This window comes from Parasteatoda tepidariorum, chromosome 5 (genome assembly GCF_043381705.1).
Source record: "Parasteatoda tepidariorum isolate YZ-2023 chromosome 5, CAS_Ptep_4.0, whole genome shotgun sequence".
NCBI lineage: Eukaryota > Metazoa > Arthropoda > Arachnida > Araneae > Theridiidae > Parasteatoda > Parasteatoda tepidariorum.
In genome coordinates, this window is record NC_092208.1 from 52,515,100 (window position 1) to 52,541,511 (window position 26,412).

Genomic DNA, 26,412 nt, shown 5'->3' on the forward strand with positions numbered 1-26,412 from the left:
AGACTTATTGTTAGAAAAGTGAGACAAATCCCTTTGGGTTTGTTTTAAGAGATTCGAAAGAGGTTTTCCATTTATATTTATGTATACAAAGTATGAGAAAAATAAAGAAAAAGCGCCAAAGTACTTTATTAAATACTTCCTTTTATTACTTAATTTATTTTGTACTAAAAATTATACATATTTAAAAAAAAAATTTCTTACATAAACTGTTATACATTTTACTTATTATAAGCTTTTTCTAACAGTGTTTAAAATGACGTTCGGTTGGTGCATCTGTACATACATGGGATTCTTTTGCCAGCAAATTTATTGGACAAAAGGGTCTGACTGATCTAGAAGTTTCGAAAATCGATTTTTCTTTTCTCGCACATTTTGATAATAACTGTTAAGATCGACTGTAACATATTAAAATCGTATTTTTTAAGATTTACTAATTTGTTATAATGATCAATATCTTACGCAAAAACTAACTGCATAATATTTTAATATAAAGCGCTATATTTCATTGAAAATCGTTTTCAATTTTTATGATTCCTTATCAGATAGTTTTTTGACGCTATGATAAATTTTAATGACCTAATTAATAATTAACAATTATGTTGACCGTAATTTTAAAAAAAATATAAAGAAGCTAAATGTAAGGAAGCTTTATTTTAAATTGGTAATTGGAAAGAATATATAAGGAGAAATTGAAAATTAACAATTTATTTTATAAAAATTTAAAAATTGAACTTCAGCATACAGAACTTGCGTCGGGTTATGTCATCGAATATTACATTTAATAAGAGAATGTCCACAAATTATGACTCGCTCGGGAGGGAGGGAGGGAGAAGTTTGTGAAATTATAACAAGGGGAAGCTAGAAGTAACAAAAAGAGAGAGATATAACACTTTGATTAAAACAAAAACGCATAAAATTAATAAACTAAATATTTTTATATAATTTCTTTTTATATATTTTTCATCGAAATAAGTATACATATAACCATTATTGTTGTTATGCTCGCAAATGTCATTAAGACACATAGTTAAAGTTTGAGAGTAAAATTTTAATTAGAATCTATGAAAGTTGAGCTTTATTTTTAACCAAAATAAAGGGTGGCAGGGGGTGACACTTAGTTAACAAAAAAGTAGTTCAAAAATGTGACATCATTTGCCAACAGTCCATAACTGCAAGTGCCATTATTTGCCCACATATCGACAAGGTGACACTCACGCCACGAATTTAATAATTTTGTTAATGGCGGTTAAATCTTTTATGATATTAAATACAATATCTTGTGTGTAAAATACATTAATTTATTTAGAAACTGTTTCTACTTTAACCTTTACAAGAACAATTTTTTTCCCATAAAAAAAAGAGAAATTACGACTTTAAAAGATCATATAATAAAATAATATTCTAACAAAATAAAATAAAAAAAGATTAAATATTTGGGCAATTGGGAAGGTGCTGGGACACATATGTCTCGGTGGGGCTTAAAGGGTTAAAGTTTAAAAGTTCAGTTTTTTTTTTTTTGTTTTATACCTGGTTTTCATGCTAAAAACAGAAATTCTTGCCTCGAGAGATTAATTTAAAACTAGTTTTTCAACAATTCTAAATGAGTACAGTTTATTTTTCCATCCCTGCTCAACTGATCACTCAACTTTATTTTTCTTTTAAGTTAAAAAATCTCCCAGTAACGAAGTCAACATTTTTTTGAGGGAAAAAAAGCTGATGAGTGGCCAAACTGGAGGTGATCGGTGGCCACAAAAATAATGCTGATACAGTGAGACCAATATCGCTTTTCTGGCTTCTTTGAGTACCATTTCGACGAGAAAATTTCATGAAACTTTTTTTCCTCCACTCCCTGTTTTGACATTTTGTTGCGCCGTCTCAACTTCGTGGAGAGAGGGTCAGGAAATGCATGCCTAGAGAGCTTGATTGCATAATCAATAAGTTTCTCCTTTTTTGGAATTCAGCTTTCTTAAGCTTACGGAAGCAGGTAGAGGTTTAAGAAAAATATATACAAATCTATGCATGTCTCTTGCTAGATTTTTCGTTTTTTACTTTTCTTTCATACGATTCGAATTGATCTAACAGTATCCCAATTTTTGCTCTTTGGTTAAAAATGATAGTTCATTTTGTTTCGTATGGTTTTTTTAAGTTTTCGCTTTTATTTAAATAAGGAATTAAATCTGAAGGGCTCGAGGCAATAAAAATTATAAACCACAATTTTTATATATTTTTTAAAGGGAGAATTTTGAAGAGACAATTTCAGAAAAATATGCATATAATTGTTAATTTTTTTTTCTCCTGTTATTTACTCTTAATCTAGTTCCGGAATACGATTCGAATCAAAATCTTTATTATCCTACCGATTTTCGGGATTTGGTTAAAAGTTCCCAATTTTATTAACTATTTAATATGGTATTTGCTATTCTAGGTTTTTGTTTAAGCAAGGAATTAAATTTAAAAAATCTTTTAAAGATCTTAATTAATTATTCTCCATGAATCGTTAACATGTACCCCACTAAGTATACTTCGCAAAATTTTTCTCTTAAAAGCCCACAGAGTCCCTCACGTAAAGTCTTCCGAATCTTTTATGAGATCCATTTTGGCATATGCATCAGAGTCTAGTAAAGAAGCAGTTTAGTTCACATTCTAAGAAAGTTGGATTTTAGACAGTTAATTTGTTCGGGGGAGTATTGCATAGCTGCCAGTAGATTTTACAAAATAATATAAATTCCATGATAATTGCTGCATAATGTACTAAATATTTTACACATAGGGAATTTTAGGGATTTTTACAGTCATCGAAATAACAAATCAATACCACTGGGGGTACTGATCCAAGAGTCTTCTGGATTGGTTCAAAATTACAAGGCTACGGAGTTGAGAACATTAGTAGTCGTAAACCCGAAATTGGGTCGGCTGTTCAACGACGAATATAAAATGCAATGAGTGAGTGTAGTATGTTGTTATCTATCAGAAATTCAAGAAGATAGAGTACTTAGTTATCACTGGAATTAATATTATGGAACAGTTATAAAAGGTAACCTTTAGAAGAAATTTAATTATTATTATATTGCCACAAGCCTTTTATTTTTAATAAAAGTTTATCAAACTACCTTTTTCGCATTTTTCTGAGAATTTCATAATCATCTGCGGTGCGCATAGTAAACTCGTAATTTTAAAACATGGAATAAGTAGTTATTAGTTAATTTTTGTACGGAAAAAAAATTCTGAATCTCTCCCCTAGTTAATTTTTTTGCGTCGTCTTCATATTTTTATTGGAATAGAAAAGCTAACGAATCAGGAAAAAAGCCACAAGATAGATTGATAACAACAAAACTCTTAAATTTTCGAAAAATCGAAATTTTCTTTTCTTATTTTCAGAAAGTCAACAGTGCGTAAAATAATGTGTTAAAAAGATATTTTAACAATCGAACGTTTATAGCAATTATGCGACTAATACAGAAGAATTGTTTAACATGCAGCACACAGCTAATTTTCCAGAAAATCCCATTTTTCATTTTGCATCGATATATCAGAAACTAATAATCCATTTTCTCTTTCGTTATTACAAACAAATAAATATGCATTAGATTTTTTTCTTTAAAAAAAAAAGTAATATTTATTTGTAACTTTTTAAATTTTTGATTAATCATTTTGTGAACTTTTTATAAGAATTAAAAGGATAAAGAGAAATCATTTAGAAATTTGAAAAACAAAGTCAAATAAATATGATTTACATTATAAAGAATTCTATAGTCTATAAGTTAGAAAGCACTTAACGAAATTTGAAATTAGTAGTTTTTAAAACGTCTAGGGAATTTTCGAAAATTATGGTTTCTTGGAAAACATTAATGAAACTGGAAAGGTTCTGTATTGCACACACTGTTCAAATCAAAATATTTGCTGTGGCTGCCTTATAAGTTGAAATATCGGTAAATCTTTTTACACACTATGAGCTTTCAGAAAATGCATAAATACTAAATATTATATGAATATATAAGTAAAAATGCGTTTTTTTTGTGACCTCTCCCTTTTTTTTTTTAAATTTTTAGTTAATTTTGTATCATATTGCTACTAATTGAATTGTCATAAGCTATAAAAACTATTTAATGATATGTGCCATATAAGAATGTGCTTGTGATAAAATTAAAAAAAATAATCAGTTATATTATCAAGTAATATTTTCGTTTTAATTTTGATAAGAGCCTATACAAAGGTTTAGGTAAAACATAATTAAATATTAAAAGCACTTTATCACACCGTTTTATAAAAGTTTTTGACTGATAAAAATTTTTAAATTTCCTAAAGCTTTTGTTTAATGTAATCTTTTTTATTTTAAATAAAATTATTAAAATGTAAACTACATTAATAACAAATGCGAGAAAATGCAATTTCTCGTTTTTCTTTTCTTTTTTTTGTGCACTCTCCATTTTAAATTCTCAAATGAATTATTTTAGTGACTTTGTTTTTAAAATTTACTTTTTAGTAACAGCTTTTTCAAAATTTTCATAAACTGGTATTGTCAATATTAAATCAATTAAATGCGACAAAGCTTATTTAAACAACAACAAAAAAAATGGAATTTGCATATTATCACGGAAAATAACTCAAAAAACTAACTTTGTCAGCACGTTCTGAAAAACTGTTTACTGCCCGATAACTCTGAGCATTCTTGAAACTGCTAAACCTTTATAAAACTCTGTTAACTGGGATTTGTTTTAATCGCAGTTAAACATATTGTATTTGGAAAAAGATATGTAGCATTTCATTATAAATTAATTGGTTTGAAAAAACTTTCGGCAGCATAACAATCATATCTAAATAAAATAACAAAATGACACAGTAAAATCTTTTTTAAAAAAATATATGATATAATAACACATTTATGTTACTAGCACCTAAGATATTCGCTTTGGAATTACCTTGTTATCCTGATATTCTATTTGGTCGAATTCCGAAAACAATACGAAAAGAAGAAATTTTCATTTAGTACTGAAGTTAAAATAAATAAATTTCCTTTCCCGCTTTCGTCATTGCGGAAATAGCATTTCCTTGCTGTAGCAGGAACAGAGCGTTGTCTGAACGAAATTATCTTCGCAATTTCAGTTAATGAGGCTTGTTCTGTGCTTTTTATCTCCAGCTTTCATGAACATCTTTCAGGGAAATGGCACGGAACTTGTACGTGTTGTTTTTCTGCTTTTCTTTTCAAAGATGTGATCAGGAGAGTCCTCCTGTATCTGAAACTTACTTTTCTGGCTCACTTCTTCACTTTCAGATGATTCATTTCGAAAGAATAAAAACAAAATTTTCTTCTACTGCTCATACTGATTTCAAGAAAATATATCTTGGCCATATTTTTTTCTTCCTTCATTAAATATATATTTTTAGAATTAAACGGTTTTTCAAGATGTCTTTAGAGACGAGTTGCTAAACAACGATCAAATAAGAAGAAACTTACAGGGTGCGTAGAGTTTTTAAAAATTGCTTAAAGGTGCCTATTTTGGATTTTTTAAAAGCTTTTAAGGACTCTTTTTTTTTCATGAAGTGTTTATAAGATAGGTGAAGAATTGGTTTGTAAGAATTTTCATTGAGTGTTTGCTGACTTTGCTTCCTTTCAAAAATGATTTTTTTATTTTTTATTTGACAAGTCGATTGTTGTCGAGAATTTCGCGAAAAGTTTGGATTTTCACAATGTGCAATTCAAGGTTTTCACCATTCATTCAATTACAATTTATTCAGACGTGCTATCGTCTGAATCATTTCTATAAAGAAATACTAACCAAATTTTAAATTCTAACAAAAATTCATATTTGTGAATAAAAATAATAAATACGTTAAAATAAATAAATTTCATTCCCTGCTTTCGTCATTGCGGAAACAACATTTCCTTGCGGTAGCAGGAACAGAGCCTTGTCTGAACGAAATTTTCTTCACAATTTCAGTTAATGAGGCTTGTTCTGTGCTTTTTATCTCCAGCTTTCATGAACATCTTTCAGGGAAATGGCACGGAACTTGTACGTGTTGTTGTTTTTCTGCTTTTCTTTTCAAAGATGTGATCAGGAGAGTCCTCCTGCATCTGAAACTTACTTTTCTGGCTCACTTCTTCACTTTCACATGATTCATTTCGAAAGAATAAATAAAACATGACTTCTGCTCATACTAATTTCAAGAAAATATATCCAAGCAGAATTTTCATCCCTTCAACATTAAATAGATATTTTTGGAATAACATGATTTTTCAAAAATAAGATGTATTTATAGCCAGGTTACTAGAAAACTATCAAATTCGATGAAACATTGGAGCCAAGACGTGCCATTCTTGAAAAATTTATGTCGTTAGATGTAATAATTAACTTTTTAACTTATATATATGGCAGTTACTAAATAATATTCTAGACGCATCGAAACATTTATTTCCTGTCAATTTTACTTAACTGTAATGTCCTTTAAAAATGTATTGTCTGTAATGTCCTTAAATGAACAGTTAGAAATTTGAGAACTTTTCACGATCTCAAAATTTAAATTAACTAGGTACTTTTTGCAAGGTATCTGCTATTGGGTTGTTCGGAAAAGAAATTTCGCTTTTTCCCAACTGAGGACTTAATTATATTTTTTCCCAGCCAACTTCACACTTAAGCCTCATAATCATTCTATGTTTTGACAATTGATTTAGCAAGGCTTGCTTGTAAAAAAGAATGATAGATTATACGTGGTAGATTTTGGTTGGTGACCTTTTAAATATGGAAAGTGATAAGCAGAATTTTTGGCATATTTTAATATTTTACTATTGTAAAGGTAAAAATGATATTCAAGCAACAAGAAAATTATCCTATGTGTATGGAGATGACGTACCGGCAGTACGCCAGGGCCAAAACTGGTTGACAAAATTTTAATTAAAATGCAACGAAGATACTGCACGCCAATTTAAGCTGATGAAAACACAATAAAAGCATCTATTGATGCTAACAGGAGAATAACAACTCATAAGATCGCTGAGATAATAAAATTATCGAATTGAACTGTTCATGATCACTTGAAAAACCTAATGTTAAATCTCACAGCTTGACACTTGAGTTCTTCGCGTTCTTACTGAAAGTAATTTGCGTCGTTGCGTAGACGTTTGTGATTTGCTTCTCAAACGATGAAGAATATTATCTAATTTTTGAAGTCCATCATCAATGGGAACGAAAAAAAGAGTTATCTACAACAATGTTCCGCTTTCTACAAAATCTTTTAGACGGTAAAACCTTTAATGCAAATAAGAAGGTTAAAAACCACCTTGCTCAATTTTTGGCCAACAAAGAGCAAAAATTTTATGCACGTCCCAGAGAGATAGCGAAAGGTATTGGGTAGAATGGACAATATATAATTCAATAAAATATTTATGCACAATTAGAAAAACGTCTTTAATTTTCATTTGAAAAAAAAGAAAAAAAACAAAATTACTTTGTGAACAACCGAACATATTGCAAAATATTCAATATCAGCAACTGCAAATATATTCTTACCATTCTAGCTCCTCCATTTTTTTTTCGTTGAGCAAGCTGAGCCATATTGTACTTAACAGTTATATTTCAATACCTTCTAACGGTGTCAGTTGTAATTTTTGTTGATTTTATTATAAGTACGTTTGATACAAAATCTGCAACATCGCTACAATCTGATTACAGTTCCGCTATAAGTAACAGAATGATCATTTTAAATAACCTTTTTAAATTGCCATTTAGAAATACACGAACTTTTTCACCATCTCAAAACTTAAATTGACGAGGCTTAAATTGATGAAACTTAAATTGATGATTTTTACAAGATACCAATATTGCAAAATATTAGATATTAGCTGATTCAACTATGCTTTTACCATTCTAGCTCTTCTAGTATTTATCTTTGAACAAAATTGATCCAAATAGTACATTACAATCTTAGTCCAATTTCTCCTGACTGTGTCAGTTCTATATTTTGTTAATCGTTTATTGCTACACTTTAAAAAAAAAATCTAACCCATTGCTACAATCTGGTTATGATTCCACTAAAACTAAAATTATTGTTCTCAGATAACTATAAATTACATATTTGCCGCGTAAGCTGCTTAAAATTGCTCCGATGCCAATAGTTTTTGCTCTAAATCGCTCTAACGTCAATAAAAATTGCTTCTTCACACGGCACTAAAGCATTCAACACTCAGTTACATCACTCAAATTGGATTTGTAATAAACATAATTAATTAATCAGTAAGAAAATTTGCGTTGGAATTTTATAATTAGATCTCATGCTTCATACTAAAGTCAGAACATATGATAAAAGGTAATTTGGCTAGTAATTGTTTCTTTGACCAACTTATTCGAAAAAAAAGAATTTTTCTCATCAAACTCGTATTTCGCGTCTAGAAGCTATTTATCTTGAAATAAAGGGAGTTTCAATCAAGAATAGCCTGTTGATTAATGTGTAAAAACTAGAAGAACTTTTTTAAATTTTTCCTGCCTTTTTAGAATTTGTTACCATCTCTTGAATCCATAATAAATGAGCAGCGGACTACTTATTATGTAAATCAATAGGTATTTTTTAATCTTGCAATAAAAATACACACATTTTATTACGGTATAATTAACTTTTGAATGAATTAATTAAAGGTTTAAATAAATTTTGAGGAGTTTCCTATTGGCATTTGGTTTACAAATTCATAAAGTAGAAATATAAATGATATGAAAAAGCAAAAAAAGCAAAATTTGTCTGCATTTATTTAGTATTGCTGTATTACTCAATCTATGAAATGTGACTGAGAGAACAATTTCTAGATATTAAAATTTTTATTTATAATTATTTATTTTCTCATTTATAAAAAAAATAATTTAAAAAAAAAAATTAAAAAAATAAAAAAGTTTGCTGAAATCCTCCTTCTGTTTTAAGTATAGATTGCCAAATACTTAGTACTGATACTGAGAAGATGGAAGTAAGAAGATATGTTCTAAGATTGTTCTAAGATTGTTCTAAGAAGATATAATTAACTAAGTTACAGTCAAAGAGGTAATTAGGTATGAATTATATATATTGCCTTAAGTTCCATATTATGTAGGCAGAGATGTTAGCAAAAAGTGTAGCATTTTTTTCTGTTTTAAATCCCATTGATTTTTTTAAACTTCCAGCATTGTTCTTTTGATTTAAAAAATTAAGAGCAAATTTAAATGCCTTTGTTTAAACAATATTTCTCAAATAAATTATATTTTACTGCTTGGGCATAAAAGATACAAAATGAGTATAAGTTATATCTAGGAGGTAAAAATAGTTTAACTCTATGGTTGATTTAATTGCACAACAGGCACATACTTATTGGAGTCGGGCAAATCGAATCATCTAAGTGATCCGAATTAATAGAATCAGTTTCACATATTCGAATCTGTTACTGGTTCCAATCACTTATAGATTCGATTTAACTGATATGAATCAGATGCAAGTTGGTGATTTGAATCATCGAATCACCCAACACTAATACTTCTGCAAGGTAGCTGGTCTCTCTGGAAAAAAGGATAATATGGTATTTCCTGGGAAATTCACGATTAGTTCTCAAAATTATTGAAGTACAAGTTATCGGCAATATTGTAGTTGAAGTGGCATCAAATTCCATGGCTAATATGCTTCAATACATGATTACGCATTACAACTGATTACTGTAAAATAGCTCTTTAGTGGTATAATCATATATATTCTTATGTTATCATTGCTATTTTAATAAGTAATTCAGTTTCATTTGAAAAGTAATTCCAATTACTAATTTTTTTAACTTTCTATTAAATCAGCATATCTTGTATTTAAACGTAACTTTGAAAATGCTTAGATTTAATCTTTGAAAATTGATTAATGTTTATCTTCATGTGAAGCTGCCGTATGATTTACCAAAGCCTGTTTGCTAGGGAAACGAAAAGGAGTTGAAAGTTGATTATTACAAAGCACCCTTCCAATTTCTATCTGCAATCAAGCAGATATTGATTTTTGTAAAATTTCAGTGAAGTTTTTGTATTTCCACGTTTAGATATTAACTTCCGATCCCTATTTGTGTACTTTTTAATAAGAATTCTGAAGAAGAAAAAAATTTATTAAGGGGTTCTTTACAGCAGGGGTGATTGTGAGCCCAAGTCAAAATTCCGGAAAATTTCTTGAGTTTAAAAAAAAAAAAAAAAGTTTAAATTGAAAAAAATTTAAACAAGGTTTTTTTTCCTTTTTCTCAATATTTCTTAGTTTACTATACTTAAAATTTTACACATACCTATGATGACCTGGAGAAGTAATTAGAATTTACAAATATGTCTTTCTTTCTTGAGTTTATGATTAATAACAAGTATTTACTGATAAAAAATTAATATTAATCATGAGTATATGCTTATAAAGTATCTCTCTGGCTCTCCCTTACAAACAAATAAAATAAACTGTGTTTTTAAGTTCCACCTTTGAAAATTTGATTTCCGGAAACTTCTGTGATCAATGATTTCTTGAAACATCTGGACCTTCGATCGCCGGAAATTTCCGGATCACTGTTAGCAAAAATTCCGGAAATCCGGATTTTTTCCGGAGCACAATCAGCCCTGTTTACAGAACACCCTATATATTTTTAGAATCCACGTCAAATATAAAGACAAAACGTATACACATTTAGGGTTGTAAATAAGGAATGGGAAAAAAAAACGAAAACACGATCGTATCGAAACTAACGTATCACTACTGAGGACAGTGGGACAGAAAATATCAAAGCCAGTCTGATAGCCAACGAAAACGTTAGATGGCGATTATAGTTGAAAGGCGATTATTTAATTGCCTCCGAGTTTCATGAAATAATCATACTGGCTCTGATGTTTTTATCCCACTTTCTTCGTTAGTGTTTCGGCATTTTTCGATAGCGCTTTCTCTTCTTTTTTTTTTTTTTCATGGACTAAAAATATTCTAAATAGAAAAAACATCCTATCAACAAATAAAACAACGTCAAGTTTTGATTTACACAGGTTACTGACTAACGATAATACACATAAGTATGATGACAATATTATACAAAGCAATAATTAATAAATACGATATTATTGTGAATGTAGCTGAATTGTATTTAGGTAATCAAAATATTAATACCAATGTGGAAATTTGATAATTTGAAAAATATCGCAATACATTTTTATAGATATCACGATATATATTATATTGCGATATTATTACTCATTAATCATGGGTATTGATGTTTGCGTGCGTGACAACTAAAAAATAACAGTCGCAAACACAAGGTGTCTAAAATCGATAAGTTGATGATGAGAGGGATAGGTAGATGAGTAGCGGATAAATACCCCAAAAGTACATAAATTATATATTTTGTACCATGAGATTATTAAGATTTAGATCAGTTAAGTCTGAACTTCTTGGTCTAAATATTAAGAAAAATTTTTAAAGGCAAAAATATTACCTCTAGGCTGGAAGAAAAAAAAGTTCAATAAATCTGTTGACAAGCTTATGTCCATTTTAATTACCAATTAGACGTGTGAAATAAAAAACTGATTTTAACTTTTAACATAAATACTCCATTGACTTAGTTATCCTGCTTTTTAGTTCTTACACATCATCTTTAAACTAAATTATTTTTTAAAGCTTTTTTATTTTTATTTTAGATGCATTATTTTACTGCTTTAGATCAGTGTATTCTTTTAATCACACTTAACACTAGATTGCCTGAGGAAGTCATTTTGACTGCTTTTAATTTCAATTAGAAAAACAATGACACGATTTCTTAGAATTTTGTACAACATATAATTTTTTTAGTGTTAATATTTACTAAAAACTTGATATATAACTGTAAATAATATAAAAAATATTATAACAAATTTCTTTACACATTATTTTTTTACAATCCAGTCATTTTGACTGCTTTTGGGCAATATAGGTAGGTATATACTAAGTTTCAATCTTTCTAGTGTTAAAAAAGTGCAAATTTATAGTAGTGAAGTTCCTTCCGTTTTGAAGAAAAAACACTTACAAATGAAATTCAATGGTTCGCATAATTAATAATAATTGCAAATAGGTACACAGTTTAATTTTAACAAAGCTATTAATTTATTATCACTCAAAGATGTCATTGAGATAATTTTTTATATATATATTTTTTTTAAACTTATGTTGTACTACACATTTTAATACGAATTCACGATACCATATAAACAAGTAAGAGACAGAAATTAAATCCACTCTCACTTGAACAAAATGAATTTATTATACTCGCATATTGTATTTATTTTTGGCTGTACGATTTTAAATCTCGAAATACTAGAACTTCCATTTATTAAAAAAGAGGACCAGCTGGTTGCGGAGGCGGCTATTACATGAATAAATTTAAAACTTCAACAAAACCGTTCGATTAGTACTAAAACAAAAATATTTCTTTTTTATTACGACTTTTTAATCCATTTTCACAATGCAGATTTTAATAAAGATAGCTAACTTCACTAACTCTTTGCTAAGAAAGCGCATTTTTCAAATTGTCAAATCTTGAACATAAATATCTTTTATCTGCTGTTTTAATTAGCTTTTACAATAAACTGAATAAAACTAAGACATCTACTTACTAAATTCTAAAAACGCGTAAAAAAATTAGAAAATTTACCTTCTAATAAATTTACCTCAGAAACAAGAAATAGATTTAATCTTCCTTTTAACAAAGTACCAAAAATGCACTTTTAATTTTTAAAATAAAATCCAACTATTTAATACTTAATAATAATTCAAATAAACGTTGTTGAATGCTAGAGGTAAGGGAAAAAGTCATTCCCTTAAATCCGCATCCATTAAACTCATAAACTTAAAACTAAGTAATTATTTTTTATGGCTATAGAATCGGTCGTTAAGTTTAACGATCAATTTAGCAGGAATGCTAAATTGAAAAAGGAGAAATGTTACAATGCCATAAAGTAAAAATTAATTTAAAAGAAGAATAGTTTCGAACTGAAAAATTGAGAAATCTGAATTATTTCCAATCAAATAAAAAGAATAAATAAATTTTATTCAATAAATATTTTGATTAGTAGCAGTAACTGGAACAATTAGAATTTAAAAGCTGGCTGAAAAATAGATAAAATTATTTGTTTTATGTATTTCCTGCATTTAATTCCACACATGTATAATTTTTTCTTCCTTTTATATTTTTTCAGAATTATTAATCTATTGATTTTTTTAAGAATTATTCATTCTTGATTTTGGTTCAATAATTCTTTTATTGACAAAAACATTTTGGGAATTTAAAAAATAATAAATAAATAAAAAAAACTAGAGTTTAATGGGGCCTTCGATTTACTGTTACGCTTCAACCAAAATGCATGCAACAGAACGAAATTACTAAAATGGTATGTTCATATGATTACACGACGAACCTGTTCATGAATAACAGGACGAATGCATTCACACCATAATAGAACGAATATGTTCTTCCATCGTACTTTCGAATGAAAAGGAAATTGTTATATTTGTATATTCAGTTGCTCAATATGCAAACATTCATTTTAACATGCGAATATATTGTAAAAATAACGTTTTTGAATTATCCCTATTTTTCGCGTCCTCTCTGTATTATTAACCCATACAGACTGAGTTTTAAATATTAACATAAACTTTGGGAATTAGAAAACATTATCCCGAATAGTTTAAATAAAAGCATTTTACTTCAAAGTTAATTAACTAATTTAACCGAACATGAGAACTAACAAAAGTAAGATTTTCCTTCATTTACACTGAATTTTAAAAAGAACTATCGCATAATCTGCATTAATGTTTCAGTTAGAAATATTGTACTATCATAAGCTTCTAAAAAATACTTTTATAATACACTAAACATAATTCATATAAAGTTGGATGAAGAAAACAGCATATAAAAGGCCCAAGCACAGAGAAGTATATAAAAAGTTTTCACTATATTGTTAGGGCATGAAAAAAAGATGCCCATTTTTTTCTTTTTCAAAACCCTAAATGTGTATAAATGACAAAACGTGTACAGCGCCATTCTGCGGTAATAAGCTTAACTACTGTTTTAGATGACTATTTAGCTTTCCTTTATAACTTTTTATTGAATTTATGAAATTATCTTATTGTTCTATTATTTTAATACCATAAAATGCTTGGCGGTCAAGCAGATGAGTTGTGAGAACGTCTGGTCGTTGTGCTTTTGTACTAAATTATATGACATAGTCTGTTCGTGACGCTGTATCGGTTAAATTCATTGATGGCGATAACCAACGCAAGAAATTCCTCCCTCAAAAAAATTAATAATAATTCAATTGTGTGCAACAGAACTTCGTGCTTTATGGCACGGTGAATTTGAGTGATTTTTTTTTAAAAATTAAATTGAGTTTATCGAGTGATTTTTTTAGATTTTTTTGAGTGAATTTCTCAGATTAATTGTTTTAAACCATAAACAAGTAAATAATTTTAAATTTTTTTAAAGTATTACCATTCACCACTGATGATTTTAAATGAATAATTTTAATAAAAACCTAAAAAATTAGCATTGTGCCTATTACTAATTTCCAATTGTCAACTTTAATATACACAGAATTTTGCAAACTAAGTAAGATGGTCAAATGCTGTAAAAGACAAAGTCTGGTATAAAAATAAGATAAAAGACAAAGTCTGGTGTCAAGAGAGAATAGATCAATGGGATATGTGATATGTTTGCTCAAAAAAAGGCAAATAACTTGAGAAGTTTTAAATTTGGGAAAGGGGTTAACGAAGTTTTAAATTCTTACCTCTGAGAAGAATTCTTCCATAAACTTACTACCTCTTGTGTCTTCAACACTGACTGCAAAGTCATCATCACCTTGTGCCTGAAATTATAAATAAAATATAATTTTTAAACTAAATAAATAGGAAAACAATAAACTATGAAGAAAAAAAACTAAAACTTTAACTAAAATAGACATAATGTATATGCATTGTAAAAAAAAAAATTAATTTCAAGAAACTTTCGAAGGGAAAAAATATAATTATTACTTTCTTAAGCAAAGCTTCCGTAAATTTAAATGCATAAAAGCTGCTATACAAATAAGTAAATAGAAAAATTTATTAAAAAATACTGTTCAATTTTGAGTTACGTTAACAATGAATTAAAATTTTTATGTTTAGTTACGTTAAATGATTTACTACCAGGGGTCCGTTAACGGACCCTTCACAAAATATCTTTTCATAAAAACGGACCCTTCACAAAATTATTTTTCTTTTAATCGGGCCCTTCATAAATTTCATTTTTGAAAATTTAATTTTCTTAATTATAATTTTACAGGGCTGGGCATAATCTTGTATCTATTTAGAATTTAAAAACTCCTTGAAAAAGTTTTTTACAATAACCAGACTCTATTTGCACAAATTCATAAAAGCAGGACCCTGGTTGAAAGAATGTGAGTAATTTTTTCACAATTTCACAAAAACCGGACCTTTCACAAAATGTCTGGACAGACCTCTGACTACAGTAAAAATTAAAATTCACATTCAGCTATCGAAACTTTTGTCGCAAAATTTTAAACTATACGTCGGTTATCAGGAGAGTGGTCAGAAGTTTGGACCCCTAAATGTTAATTTTACTTTTTGCATTTCTCGCCACATCTCGAGATTTTTTTAAGTGAATTTAAAAAAATTTGCACAAAATCATAAAATTCGCTTTTCTAAAGATAATTTTCATGTAAAAGATAAATGTAAATATTTATTATTTTTTATTATTTTATTTATTAATAATCGAAAAGTTTTGTAAGGTAAAGTAAACAATTTTTTAGCTAATTTTAAAGTATATAATTTTAAATGGCAAAGTACAAAATTTCGGCGAAATCGGCTAAATAGTTTCTAATAAATCGAATTTTAAATACTCGAAATACGAAAAAACGTAATACCTAAGTACGCACTATACACCAAATGGGTTATAATAAAAAAAAAAAAAAGTAACTTAAAATTCTACAATTTTAATGTAGAAAATTTTAATGAAGTAAATGTATGTACACATTTCATTTTGACAATTGCTTAATTAGCTAAATAAGTCTAAATCGGTAATTAAAAAAACATTGAGCATGCATAATTTATCTGATTATGCCAGAAAAATTAAGATTCTTTTCTGTTTTTAAGAAGAAAAAAGAAAGAAAATAATCCCAACCAAACATTTCACGACATGAGATTATTTTGAGTAATTAGTAATAAAAAAAGATATATTTAATCTTTAAGAGGTACGTTGTTAATTTTCTTTAAAAAAAAAAAAAAGGAGCATTAAAGATTATTAACTTCGTTGCAACAGCTTGCATTTTCTCGGAAAAAGAGTAGTGTTTAAGATTGCAATAAATTCTATTTTTTTTTTTTTTTTACAAGTGAAAAATCTTTAAAAATTAGGATTAAAGCAAATAGTATTTAAATTTTCTTTCATCTTTCAAAATTCTGTTTTTAAAGAAGAAATTAAATGAATAGAAAAATGGATATTTTATGAAGAATTAAAATAAAAATAAAAATTATATTTAGATTACTAGTTCTTAAATTTTAGATTCTATTTTCAAATGAAATACTATGAATTTGTATATTAGGAAACGTTCAGTTTTGCACTTTTGTGTTCTTAATGTTAACTTGTTAAATGTCAACTCGCAGAATTAATTAAGGTTGTCTTTATCTCATTTGCACGAATGATAGCAAGCGAACCATAGGAGCATAACACATACAGAAAAGATTTTTTTTTCTTTTTTCATGATTAATTAATAATAATAATTTTTATTTATTTGAGGGGTTCTCTGAGGAGACATCCATAAATAATGTCACGCTTGGAGGGGGTTCTTAATATTGAGACAGTTTATGAGAAGGGGTTGGAAGGGTAACCAGGTATGACGTCACACACTTTGTTTAAAATAAAAACATTTAAAATCAGCAGGTTAAACATTTTTAACATTCCTTTTTTCATTAATATAAGTACACCTCGAAGCATAATGCTCGCAAATGACATTAAAACACATTGTTAATTTTTTAAAAAAAAATTTGAAAAAAAAAAATCTTTAATGTAGTATTTTTTTTTTGGGGGGGGGGGACTTGGAATTGCATCGCAAGTACATGCTAGCATAATGCAGCGTGACTTGGGACATTTTGTCACAAAGGAGAGGAAGGGTTCAAAAATATTGAAACAATAATTGGACATCATATAACTTCGGTGAATAAAAAATAGCCTGCCTAATTTTAAAACACTGAACTACATCATGTAAACAGCACCAATGAATTACACCATTAATATATTAATAGTAAGAAATTCAAATTAGTAATTTTAAGAAATTTATTCTTAAAATTACTAATTTAATGTAATGTTTTTTTTCTTCTTTTCTTTTCCAATGCCCACATGTGTTAACATTTTTCGTCAATTCAGGCATTTACAGGGCAGATTTGTTGGCCTCTCTTTCAGGAGCACCATATTAGGTGGGAAAACGTTGCTCCCACAGTAAGTACAGATACAGAGAAGGAAAGAACATCCATGTCTTGCCCGGGATTCGAACCCAGAACCTTTCTGATGCAAGGGCAGTTCCCTAACCCCTACACAGGCCGGTCTGCATTAATGTAATGTTAAAAAATGTATTCTCTTCACACTTTTTGAAATTTTCACGTTTATTGTTTTCGCATTAAGGCACAGATTCTCTTCAAAATATTTAATCTTGTAGAATATCTGCGACTTCAAGTATGTCATCACACATATTCGACTACCATATTTTACCTAATGCAGCATTTTTTTTTAGAATGAAAGTTGTCGACCATTTGGCGGGATGCTGATAGGTATATCATGAATACTCTATCGGAAAACCATAATAAAAACATAAACTTGAACAAAGACAATAAAACAATCGATGTTCTGTTTTCGGGAAAATGAAGCCATAACTTTTTCTCTTAAATGATTCTGCAATTGGAAATTTTTGATAAAAGCCTCTTAAGTTGAGATTCATTTTGCTCTTGATGCAATAAGGAATATTTAATAAAGATTCAAGCATTAAATAATGGTGCAAATTTCAATAACAAGATGTGCACCGATTGCAGTGCTGATGTAAGCAATCGTCAGAGGTAGATGAGTCACGGATTAGAATGCCCTTGGGAAAACCCTGGGAAGTTTTCGTGCTTCATTCTCTACATGCAACACAAGTGCCGGTTATTTCCATCAAAGAGTCTTCCACGAAGGATAGTTTGTCCGAATGCTTGATCCAGGAGTTCCCTTGTCTTCTCGGTTGGGTTTAAAAAGTTAAGGAGCTGAACATTGCTTGTCGTAAATCCTAAAATTGAGCCGGCAGTTCAACGCCGGTTATAAAATAAAATAAACTAGATTAAATCCAAAAGAGGAAATAGTATGTTTTCTGCAAAGCACAAATCAAGTAAAGAAATGAACATACTATCTTTTCGGTCCTATAAAAAACAGCCTTCGTCAGTGCGCTAAACACCAGATAACAGTAGAAAAGTAACGAAACAAATACGGCGCAAGTGGTTTCACCACAGTAGGGACGGAAGAACTATCTTGAACAAAATAATAAGAGAATCCCAAACAACCTCACGCCAGATTCTTATCTCTCTTGTATTGTCTTATTCAAGTTTGTTCCTCTGTCCCTACTGGCTAAATTACCAAGCATTTGTCTGTCTCCTTACTTTTTTACTGTCATTTAGTGTTTAGACACTGAGATAGGTTCTTATTCATAAAAACGAAAAGGTAATATGTTTCAAAACTCATATTCGTGCTTTATTTACGACGTTTTGCTTTCTCCATGGAAAAAACATTTCAATTTTCAAAATGATATTACAATAAATACACATTAAAAAATTATTATTATACAAAACAATGATGTTCAATTCATAGTAAAGCTATTTTATTTAGAGAAAATTAAAATATAAAGCATACCTAAATAACTGCTATCAACTCGCTGCATTTACAAATAATACCTCAGAACTATTTCGTATAATTAAGACAAAATATATTCCTCACTCCCGAGTTTTCTCTAATCACGGGACAAAATGAAAGTGAATGATTTTCACCACATATTCATTAGATCTTGACATTTAATAATTCCCGGCATTGTTATATNAAGGAATATTAATTATTTTTCTCCACTAACTAGTTATTCAAATTCACAACGCAATTCAAATTAATGAGAGACACATTCTTAGGTACTGTTATATGTCTCCATAAAGCCAATATAACAGCATAAATGCTTGTTACGAAACAAGAAATAAATGTTGACAGATAACTCAAACAATTATCAGCAGAAGAATAGCGAATGAAACAATTCAATTTGCAACACGTATGGTCTAGAAATAGTTGATGAAAGATTAAATGAACTTTTCCATCCATCTAAGCCTATCTTCCTATCTCAAAAGTCAAATTAGTAAGTAAAGAAATTTAATTGATTGCAATAATATATAACGAGCTACAAAAATGAACAGTAATTGGAGAATCTTGGACTGAAACTTTGCTTAATTAACCAAAAAGTGCAATAACTTAATAACAAATTAAACTTGAGGTTAAAATTAATATACAGAACAAAATAAATATATAGAATACATAAACACATATATAAAATTTATGTTTAACTCTTTTAATCCGCAAATTTATGCAATACGGAATATTGAATTGATTTTTAACAATTTTATGCAAAAATAAATAGCTACTAAACTATGTCGATTTTAAAATAATTCTTGGGTTGCGAAACCACTAATTTCATGTGGCAACTGAAAAAAAAGGGGAAGAATGTGGGAATCCACGATCTAAATGCACAATAGATTTCACATTCACAACAAAAGGGTTTAAAGTAAGATGTAAAAAACTATTGAAAACAATTTGAACACGAAAAATTTCATGGAACAGAACATGCGCAATATGCAAAATATAAGTAAAAATACTGGGATTATGCTTAATCACACAAAATTAAATATTAATGTCAAATGTAAGATATTCAGCAGCGATGTCTTAGATAGAACTCTCGCCACCCAAGAGGTGACCAAGGTTCGAATCCCAGCAATAGCAGGTCGATTTTAATTCTGTTCCAGACCCGTATCGACCACAACGCTCATGTAAAATATCCTGTGATGCATCATGGGTTGGATTTGAATCCCCTTTGCCGTCAGGAGCACCACCACCTATCTTTTTAAGAATAGAAGCTTTACTTCCTCTCCTTGTAACGATTTTTCGAATTAGGTTCACCAGAAAGTCCACCACCAATTTTAAGATCCACGAGTTCCCTTGTCTTTTGGGCTGGATTCAAATTTACAAGGCTACGGAGCTGAACATTGCAGCACCGTAAATCCTAAAAATTGGTTCGGCAATTCAATGCCGGTTATAAAATACAAGCAGACTTAGAAAAAATGAAATCGCAAACACAAAATCTTAATTAAAATACTTTCTTCACACATTGATTAACTTTTATAACTAATTTCAACCTTTTCGTAGCCACCTAAATTTGGCGAAATATTTTTGTAAAACACGTATTTTTTAAAAAATGTTCTTTTTTATAGAACTCTATATTGATTTATACCATAGGGATGAGTATGGTATAATTGGTATTTATTTATTGATTGGTACTTATTTATTTAAGGTATTTATTGATTTATTTAAATATTTTATTTACTTATTTAGATAGTATAAAGATGAATCTCAATGTGTGGTTTTTAAATCACGTGAATACGAATCTCGACGTTTGCTTTTAAAATCACGTAAATACAATTCTTGATATTTGATTCTTAAATTCACGTGAATACTAATCTTGATGTTTGATATTAAAATCGCGTGAAAACGAATCTCGATGCTTACTTTAAAAATCGCGTGAATATCAATTCAGATGTATAATTTTTAACACGAATTATAATAATGGCTTTTAGAACGCAACAATACGAAACGTTACATTTAATAAGAAATCGTGAAAATACGAAATACGATGCGCCATCCTAAATCGCGTGAATAGGAATCGCAATGTTTCATTTTAAATCATGTGAATGTAATTTTAAATCGCGTTGGCATTGGTAGAAAAAAACGCAAAAATTAATCTTTTTTTTATCGGGAATTCGAAAAAGACAAACCTTTAAAGAGGCAGATCCTTTTTTTTTTTTTCTTTTAAATAATAGTAAAACATTTTCTGTGATGGTGACAAATTTTCTGCGATCGGAGTTAGTGAACATTATATGGGTCTGATGGTAAGTATGAATTAAATAAAATCAGGGTGCGTAGCCAAATCTTTGAATCAAAAATAAGCACTTTTTAAAAACTTTTTAAGCACTTAACAAAAATTTTCAAGCACTCAAAAAATTCATATTCAATCAATGATATTATTGAAAAACAAAAACTTTTTATAAACAGTTTTAGCGTTAAAAAAAAAACCCAAAAAGAAACGGACGTAAATCAAAACAATCAGTACTTTCCCACATCACCGAGTGAATTCAACTTGACCCTGAACTCAGAACAAAAGTACCCTTACCCCCTACGTCAAAAAAGTGTTAGAAGTAAAATAAAATAAACAAGAATAAAATTAAATTAAATTAAAAAGAAAAACATTTCATAAGGATCTGATATTCTCTATCCGAATTGGAGCACTCGGGTTTTCCACAAAAAAAAATTTTTGTGGAAAAAAAAGCACTTTTTAAAAACACCAGCTGAAAAAACGAACACCAGCTGAAAAAACGAAATCCCCAAAAAAGCACCTTTAAGTACTTTTACAAACGCTACGCACCCTGAAAATGCAAGATATTTAAATGTATTAAATTTACAATTCCCTTGGAAAAAATAATGGGATTTTTTGCACGAAAATCTATTTGTTAATTATTCACACACAAAAAAGGCTTCATGTTATTTCTTTATCTAAAGTCTCCTTAATTCATTTAAAATAAAAAGCATTCTCACACTTTATTATTCACATACTTTCGTCTGACATTTAGATTTTAAGTGTGCAAGAATTCACACTTTAAATTCTTTCCTTTACTAAGCGATATTATTCCCTCGACCTATTTAATGAACAAATTTTGTTTCTATTGTTTCTTTTCGAGCTAATGTTTATTTTTTGCAAGCGACTTCATCGGAAGTTCATCGGAACTGCAAGATTCGTTTGCAAGTTTTTCCTAGCTTTTTTTGAAAGTGAAGCACTTCAATTTTGGATTGTCCGGCTTCTTGCTCCCCATACAATGATTACTAAATAAAAACTTTATTTTGCTTCAACGTAACCTTTTATTTCTCCTGTTCGGTCTGCTATCACAAGCCCAGCAGGATTATAAATAGCGGGATCAGAAAATTTAAAACGCGCATGTTAAGAAATTAATTCTCAATCCGTGCAAAAATGTACGAAAACAAGACTGATTCAAATGCTGTAAAACTTTGCCGGTTGTTGAAAGGTGTGAGGCTTTAAGCCTGTTCGAGAGAGCCGATCGAAAAACAGAGTGCGTAGCAAAATATTTCAACAAAAAATAAGCACCTTTTAAGTACTTTTTAAGCACCCCAAAAAAATTTTAACCCCTAATATACGTTAACAAAATGCAAAAAGACTTTACATAATCATGATAAAGTACAGTTTCTGACAAAGAACTCTTTTCTAGATTAAATTAGCCACCATAAAAAGATGGAGAGATTTTTTGGTTCGATTTCGGAGGATGGAAAATGAAGCCTGAAATTGAGAATGTCTTGCAAAATGCAGCAGAATTGCACATGAGAGTGCTAAAATCTCAGCTCAAAAGACGCACATGCGAATTCGCAAGTCTTTCAGCAAACATGTAAAATGATTGGCTTTTTCATACGCTATGGACTGACGGTAGGCCGAATTGGATTGAGGTGGTTGAATGAATTGTAATTGGATTGAGGTTGAATAAATTGTGATTGGAATGAGGTTGAATGAATTGTGATTGGATTGAGGTTGAATGAATTGTGATTGGATTGAGGTTGAATGAATTGTAATTGGATTGAGGTTGAATGAATTGTGAAAACGTTGAATAGAACAATGTGAAAAGCACGCTTTTGCATAATACGTGGTAAGCACTTTAAAAAACACCCAGTGAAAGAAGCACCTTTAAGGGCTTTTAAAAAACAAAAATCGAAAATAAGCACCTTTAACCACTTTTCAAAAACACTATGCACCATGAAAAACCTATTGAATCCAAAAAAGAAAAGTGAATTCCCAACAAGAAACGGAAGTAGAAAAAAAAAGACTGATTTAAATAAAGGTCTTTCTAATTGCGACTGGAAAGAAATCTGTTCTTTCCAAACTTTGTGAAGTGGAGTGTATGATAAAACGCCTATAGAACATTCTCGTGCTCACACTCAAAAGAAGCAATATTCCCGATTTCATTGCAGAACTTGCTTTAGTGCTTTCAAATAATAAGAGTTTTTAGGAAAAAAGGGATTTCAAGGAGATAAAAAAAGAGAAAACAAAAAGAAAATTTGCGTGTTCTTATACAGCGTTAGAGTATGTTAATATCGCTTCACATTTTTGAGGTGTGTTCGACAACGAAGTGTTATTCGAAACAAAGGAAAAATGCATTATAATTTTTATTAATTAAAAAAAAAAGAAAAAGAAATTAAATCTTCAGTTTGATTACCAATATATTTAAAAGCATTGGTTTCTTTCAAATATATATATACCTTATTTCATTCTTATTTTGATTATTAAAATAATTTATGAACAAATATATAGTTAATCTTCATAAGCTAATAACTATCCCTACACCAAAATTTCGGGTATTCGACGCTTGTCAAAAAATATATCAAAAAGAGTTTTTTGACATGACGGATAAAACCATGTTTAAAACAGTCAATTGTCAAAAACTTGTCAAACCTGATTACAAACAAAAATTCATATTTACATGCGTTGTGAGAGTAAATTACCTTCTGAGTTCTAAGGAAGAACACAAAATAAAATATCAAAGTAAAACATTTTAGAAATATTGGCTTAAAATTCATTTTTCAGAGTTAAGAGCTTTGCGACAGATCCATTTAAGTAGTAAAATTTGTGAAGAGTCATTATTTAAGGCTCAGATCTTTGTGAAAGAATAATTTAGTAAAGCATACAAAACCTTCCTCTGCTCAAACTTTAACTCGTGGATAAACATTTAAGTTGCATTACGATTGAAATAACCAATGAATTAAGATTTATCATTTTAATTCAGCTCTTTATTTTTTAAGCATTGAAATTATATAGTCAGTACACAAAAGGGCTTAAACCACTGTGACGGACGGGACGCAATAAATATTTTTAAACTTTTTTACTAAAATTTAACTTGATGGAATAATGCACTTTAAATTTTAATTGAAGTAGAAATACCTAATCTACTCGCCACATTAAATTTAATTAAAATTTATTTATAAAAAAATAAAATTTTGTATTTTCGTATAATTTTTTTATTAAAATTAATTCTTCTGCGAGTTATAAAAAATTATCTTGCTTTTCTTTACAAATAAACATTTATAATTTACTAATTCTCAATACATGACGATGTGTTTTGTGTTTATCATTTTATCTATGGATTATTTTTACGGGATACTGTTACGTTAAGTCCTAATGCCTATTGCCCTATTTTAAAGACGATTCTAAAAAAATACATTATTATAAACACACAAAAATTTATTATTATAAATAACTAATATAAATTAATACTTTTTTACATAAATTTTTAATATTTTAACGAACTTTTTTAAACATTTTTTTTATTAATTTTAACGATGACAAGTATGAGCAGTAAAACTCCAGTCTTCCAAGTTGAACTTCAAAGCCGTTTTTTGCAATTCCAAGGAACAAAAGTATTGATTAATTATTAAATAATTATGTTATTAGCAATCAACCATTATTTTAATAAATAAATAAAAAACAGAAAATAAATTTTAAAAAATAAATATAAATAAAAATAATAGCTGGACAATTCCACCATTTACGAATGTCGTTTTTTGCAAATTTCAAAAACATATAACTTAATTAGAAGAAAAAAAAGTTAGCGCAATTCTAATAATGTTTATAAAATTAAACCTTGATGTCACACATACTCCAATTTTTAAAAACTTTTAGAAACTTAAAACTTTTTTAAAAATTAAAAACTATAGACTTATATAAGTAACTAAAAATTGGATCATTTGTTAAAGATACCAAAACTTATTTTTACAAAAAATTATGCTTAATACGGCTTGAATTTTCTAAACAGAATTACATGTTTTTAAAGTCTTCAAATACAATATTCGTAAATGATGGAATCGTCAAATTGTAAAAATAGAATTAGGTCGTTATCCCTCAAAACTTATAACAAATGAAACAATATGTTTCAAAGAAATTTTTTTATTAATTTATTTATAAAATGTTATTGAAAAATTCAGACATGAACGTAAAAATGAAATTCGTGACTTTTTTCTTCAGCATCAAGAAATTCAAGAAAAGGGAACATCTAAATCGATCGCTGATGCAATTGCCCCCAATAGAATACCAAATCAAATAGCAGAAACGTATTTCCGGTCCGGATCGAATCAGATTGCCCACACACTAAAGCAATACTTCACTACAGATGAATCAACACTAGTCACACAAAAATACCCATTGTATCAAACAAATACTGTGATTAATACATTATTCTTAGCATAAGAAATATTATGAAGGAAACGAATAAATTTGGAACTTGTTGGACAGCAAAAATGGTCAAACATGTAATTGAAACGTACTTATTATTGTTGTTATTATTATTATTACTTGTACTTATTATTCTTATTTTTTCATTAAAAAAAAGCTAATTCTTCCTCGTTAGAAAAATTAAAAAATAATCAGATAAAGCCAAAATTATATTAATTTTTATAAAAATTATGAGTCAGAAGTAAGACAACACATATTTTACATTTAACATAAAGAGAAATAAGTTAACCATTTAACACGCAGAAGGGACACCATAATATCCTTTCTATATATATATTTTCTGACACTCAAATTACAAGCAAAACTATATTTTTGTATTTTTTTACTTATAAAAAACGCTCCAATATTAATTTTAAAAAAATCTATTACATTATTATAATTATATTTATATTAAAATCATCATCATTAAAGGCTCGACAGCCCAGAGTGGGCCCTGGCCTTCTCAAAACTAGAAGGAAAAAGGTTTTTCGGGCTAACCTTTTTCCTGCTAGTGTTTTCCAGGTTTTAGTTTTTAAGACCAAAAGACTTTTCTCTAGACCATCTATCCATCTCAAATTCGGTCTGACTCTTTTTCATGTGCCAACTTGTCTGGCATTGAAAACTCTTTTTGAGGTACGGTCTTCGTCCATTCCGATAACGTGGCCTGCCTTTTTTATTCTTTGTCGTTCAATAAAGTTAATAATGTCAGGTTCATTATATGAGTGATAAAGTTCTAGGTTTGTTCTTCTAAGCCACACTTCATTTTTTTGAATTCTTCAAAATATATTTCTCAAGACCTTTC

The 26,412-nt window shown here is 28.8% G+C and overlaps 1 protein-coding gene across 2 annotated transcripts in view; it reads right to left on the reverse strand.

Annotated features, from left to right (window-relative positions):
• The window catches only part of LOC107449134 (syntaxin-1A), a 109,370-nt gene that overhangs the window by 67,087 nt on the left and 15,871 nt on the right, over positions 1-26,412 (reverse strand). For both annotated transcript variants that reach the window (XM_043055272.2, XM_016064576.3), the window contains exon 2: positions 14,757-14,834. In XM_043055272.2, coding sequence (XP_042911206.1) covers positions 14,757-14,834 — 78 coding nt within the window. The remainder of the gene's footprint in view (positions 1-14,756; positions 14,835-26,412) is intronic.